At 34.9% G+C, this 5,341-nt stretch overlaps 1 protein-coding gene across 2 annotated transcripts; it reads right to left on the minus strand.

The window, feature by feature from the left end:
* LOC138323725 (uncharacterized) lies at positions 1–5,341 on the minus strand. Of its 2 annotated transcripts, XM_069268524.1 has the most exons (3): positions 4,984–5,341; positions 309–851; positions 1–259 (listed from the first exon to the last, which is right to left on the minus strand). In XM_069268524.1, the coding sequence occupies exons 2-3, from the start codon at positions 849–851 to the stop codon at positions 182–184; spliced, it is 621 nt and encodes a 206-aa protein (XP_069124625.1). In that variant the 5' UTR covers positions 4,984–5,341; the 3' UTR covers positions 1–181. The 2 variants fall into 2 exon arrangements, with proteins under 2 accessions (XP_069124625.1, XP_069124626.1); XM_069268525.1 differs by having other exon boundaries at positions 1–851; positions 4,984–5,153.

A 5,341-nucleotide genomic window follows, 5' to 3' on the forward strand; every position in this document is an offset into this window, starting at 1 on the left:
TGAAATGTGGTAATCTTTATTTAAATAGACATTATAATTTTTGTTTGATAGTTCGTCATTTTGATTTTATCTTGCCGGAAGTTCGTTGTTTTCAAATTGTTTTTTTTTTCGTACCTCGTAGTAGACTTGTTTTGAACGCGGTTCTTAAGTTCGTTCATGTAACTCGTGTATCTCTGGCGATTTAACCACTTTTTTTACAGTTTCCTTTTTTCTTTCCATCACAATTTCCGTTACCCTTTCCATCACCCTTTCCATCACCCTTTCCCATCAACTTTTCCGTTACCCTTTCCATCACCCTTTCCATCAACTTTTCCATTACCCTTCCCTTTACATTTTCCGTTACCCTTTCCATCACCCTTTCCTTTACCCTTTCCATCACCCTTTCCATTACATTTTTCTTCACCATTTCCATCATCATTTCCTTGACTATTTCCATCATCATTTCCTTGACTATTTCCATCATCATTTCCTTGACTTTTTCCATCATCATTTTCTTGGCCATTTCCTTCGTCATTCCCTTCACCATTTCCTTGACTTTTTCCATCATCATTTTCTTGGCCATTTCCTTCGTCATTCCCTTCACCATTTCCCTGGATATTTCCATCGTCAATTTCTTGATCATCTTCATCGCCATTTTTTTCATCCGGTTCGGTACCATCATCTTGGTCAGTACCATCACCCTTGTCGTTGCCATTATCATCGGTGCCATCTTCAGTGACAGCTGGTCGTTGGGTTGTTGTGGCTTGAGGTTGCTGGGTCTCGGCTGGCCCCTCTTGACGTCTGACTCGGCCTGGTCTGGCGAGGACAGAGGCGACTAAACATAGGCCGATGGTAAGTAGTAACAGCCTCATCTATAAAAATATAAAATATTTGGTAAGTAAATGTCGAGTTATTCCTTATTTTCAATGTTCCAGCTCAAAATTTAATTAAAAGTGTTCAAAGAAAACCGAGGCTATGGTTATTGCCATTGTTTTTAGGTCACCTGAGACGAAGTCTAATCACCTTTTGTCCACCGTCGTCCGTCGTCCGTCGTAGGGACCGCAGAATCAAACCAAAAATAGATTCCTGGAAATCCCCTTTTGGGCACAAGATTTCATAGAGAGGTGAATGTTTCGGAGCCTGCTGATTGGGTATCCAGAGTGCATCAGTTTCAAATGTTTAATGTGTGGGTTGGGCAATACATGTAGATGTAAAATATATAAGGAAATTTTAAAATTCTGTCAAGTGTGTGTCTGACAGGGGGAGGTAATCAATATTAGAATTTCATGAATATTTTGGTCAATTTTTGGTGCGGAATTCAACATAAGATGGCACCCCCCACATAAAAATTTAGCAAGATGGTAGATCTTTATTTCTTTTTATTTACAGGTATGCGAGATGCCATTCTTCAAAATTAGTGACAGGTGACCAGACTTGAAAACTCCATTTAACCTTGACAGCGGCAAACGTTAATATATCGTATATAGCGAAATAATTTGGTTCTGCGGTCTCTATATGTTCGTAAACAATTTACATTTTTGACTTCTTCTCCAAAACTGCTGAAGCAACTTCAATGAAATTTTGCATAAACCTTTTAAGGCATAAGGCCAATCAGAATTGTGAATTATATTGCCCCCCCCCCCCCGAGGGGGCTGTGGGAGGGGCCAAAAGGTATAAAATTGACTAAAATTTCAAAAATCTTCTTCTCTACTCACAGATGTGGTAGAATCAAATACTCTTCATAGATAGAAAGGTCTTAAGGTCCTTTACAAGAAATGTGAATTATATGACCCTGGGGTCTCTCTTTTCTCCTTGGGGAGGGGGTTAAGTTTACTATAGTTTATATAGGGGAAACACATATTTGAGCATTATTTGGTCATTTGTAATAGGAAATGAATCAAATGTTGTCAGAATTATCAGTATGAGATGTCCATTAAGTCCTATTAACAAATTTTCTATGACCGACCCCCAGGGGCCTTAGGGGCGGGGCCAAAAGATGTCAAATAGGCTAAAACTTCTGAAATTCTGGAAATGGTAGAATCAAATACTTTTCACAGATAGAAATGTCTTAAGGTCTTTTACAAAAAATGTGAATTATATGACACTGGGGTCTCACGTTTCCCCCTGGGTAGGGGGTCAAGTTTACTATAGTTTATATACATGTAGGAAAATCACATATATGAACATTTTTTGCTCAATTTCCAAAGGAAATTAGTCAAACTTGGTTAGAATTATGGTGGACCAGAAGGGCGGGACCAAAAGGGGTCAAAATGACTAAAATTTCAAAAAAAATTCTTCTTCAAAGTTCACAGGTTTGATGGAAGCAAATACTCTTCATAGACTAAAAAGTTAAATTTATAAATCACTGACCTACTTCAAGGCCCAGAAAAGAGTGTTTATATGTCTTTTATTTGTTTCATTATATACTCAAAATCAGGTGACCGTAAAGGCCAATGGGCCTCTTGTTCTTCTTAATTTAAGTTATATGTACTATAACTGGGCGAAAATTTGACAGTTATTTGTTAATGTTACGTTTTCTTGAGTAATCAATTAAAAAACACGATCAGGTTTGATTAATTATGCTATGGAAATCATTCAAATGGACAGAGAAAATGTATGATGCCTTAAAAAACGTTAAGTACAACACAAAATTTGCACTGTAACCATCTTGTTTCGTATGCGTTATGTTTGTTTAGATGGAAACGTACCTGTAGAAAGCACTTGTTAACTACTAATAACATTGTGAAAGTGTGAAATGAATCAAAATTGTAGACCAGAACTTATAGTTGCCTTTGGGGTCTGACAGTATGTACCCATTTCACTGCACTAAAGACGATAATATAATGTCTTATTTGTACTTGTAAAATTAAAACCTATGCTTTGTTAGTGTTGTAATTCACAAGATGTTGGTAAATTTTGCCGGAGAATGAAATATTTAAAAACTCTTTTAATTCCTGAGAATGACAATTACGGCACATACAACTTAAGAGTTAAACATAATGAAATGAAAGAAAACTTGTCATTTGTCAATTTCAATGTAACTTTAAAAAAAAATAATTTTGAAAAATGAAACACAGAAATGTATGTCAATGATTTGTGGATATCTATGCAACGCATGTGTGTATTGTGTAATTTTGAATATGGGTAAACCCCTTAGCTTTACAGTAATATTTGAGTGAATATATTTCATTTAATTTTGTACTTTATCCATATACTAACTATTTATTACCGTATAGCCGGTTATACTCGCGGGTCAACATTTTTGCGATTTTATCTAGAAACGAGAAAAGTAGCTTGAACATATCTTAAAACGATATGATTGAACCATTTCTCAATATTTCGCGAATCAATTTATGCGATTATAACAAATGTCCCGCGAAGTCGCGAAGAAATACCCGGCTATATGTTATGTGCGTGAACACAATTTAAAATAACTATTGGTCCTTTTATTAATTAGCTTTGTTCACAATTTATGCTTAAATAGTCGCATAAGTCTAGAATGATAGATACTAGTATATCCAGCATAATACTGTACAGTTGTAGTAAGAATGTAAGCACATTGGTGCTCTAGAACGTAATCAAAGTAAAATCCCGCATCCAATCTCCTTTTACTTGTTTGAAACAGCATATAGAATGTTTAATAACTTGTAAGAAAATGTGTTATTGTTTGAAATAAATTTTCCCATAAACAAAATTTTCTCATTCAGGTATAGCGAATCAGGAAACTTATTCATTAATTTTGTTGAGATTTTTTTTGTATTAAGATAAATTAAATCTGGAATTATTTGTAATGAATATTTGTACAGGAATTATAAAATAAAGTGTATCTAAGATTATTAACATCTTATACTTGCGATTCTAAAAAGGCGTTTCCTAATTATGCATTGTCCGCATATAAAATCTTATATGGATGATCCCAAATATAGTATTAATTTTTGATCCGAAGTGAATTACAATGTAAATTAAAATAGAACATATTAAACTGTAATATCATTGTGATTATTTAGCAGTATATATAATATTGTATTAATATGATATCGTAAATTACTTAAATTTACAATTAAGTTTAAAGTTATATGTGCCGTATTTTTCATACTCACGAATCAAGAAAGCTTTTAATATGTTATTCATCACCAAAAGTTACTAACATTTTGAAAAGTACAGTACTTTCAATGCATTGGTTTTAATTTCACAACTATAAATAAGAGCAGAAAATGATTTTTAGCAGTACTGCCAAAAATCATTAAATGAGTACCTACGGTCAGACCATGAAGCCAAGTTGTGGTCTACAATTTCATTTCACATTTTTACAATGTTATTAGTAATTATTAAGTGATTTCTGTAGGAAATTTTCCATCTAAATATACATAAGGCATAAAAAATAACAATTTTCCGGTACATAATTTCTGTGTTGTAACTAACGTTTATAAGGCATTTGAAGCCATTTGAATGATTTTCACGGCTTAATTATTCAAACCATATGATTTTCAATAGATTAACGAAGAAATCAACATGCCAAAATTTTTGCCCAGTTACGGCACCTAAAACTTTAAAATTCGAAGAAAAATGCTCGGATAATTTGGATTAGTTTTATTTTCAAAACAGGGTACACTGTACCTGGGCCCAGTTTTGCGAACGTTCTTTAACTTTAAGGAATTCCTTTACTTTAAAAAAAAATACATTGGTTTGCATTAAAGGTTTTAAGGGAGGCTCCTTAACTTAAGATGTTTCTTGTAACTTCTGCAACGCTAACCTATGTGAAAATTATGGAATTCCTTAACTTAAAAGAATGTTCGTGAAACTGGGTACTGGAGCAAAAAACTACCGCGGCAGCGGTCAGTCCTAGAACAATTAACTGCCCCACATGGGATTCGAACTTGCGACCCAGAGGTGGAAAGTTGTGGTATAATACATATGTATGTCGGGACATCTCAACCACTCGGCCCTAATTTTAATGGTATTTAATGTATTACATGGAATGATATACAAGTTACAGACACTTACCTTGTAACGTTTGTTATATCTGTCGGTATTTCAGTTACGCTTCGGTTCCTTGGCGTTGCCCGTCTCTGATACACTGCACTACGTACGTATACAATGTGCTCGCTGGATCGGTAAGGACTCACCCGGGGTACACCTCTCCTTTATACTCACCGGCGGGGCTAAATCGTGACTCGGAGAATAATACCAGCCACGTGACAGTGTCCCAGTTACCCCCTAAACGACTAAATCTTCGTGTAAATTACATGTTTCGTGACCCATACAGTGCTGTTCTGTTAAAAATAACCATAAATGATCAGAGACATTCCAATGCATTCTTCAATGTTTGGGTTTTGGTAGATCGTGATGTTGAGCTGAATGG

Source organism: Argopecten irradians, chromosome 5, assembly GCF_041381155.1.
Source record: "Argopecten irradians isolate NY chromosome 5, Ai_NY, whole genome shotgun sequence".
Lineage (NCBI taxonomy): Eukaryota > Metazoa > Mollusca > Bivalvia > Pectinida > Pectinidae > Argopecten > Argopecten irradians.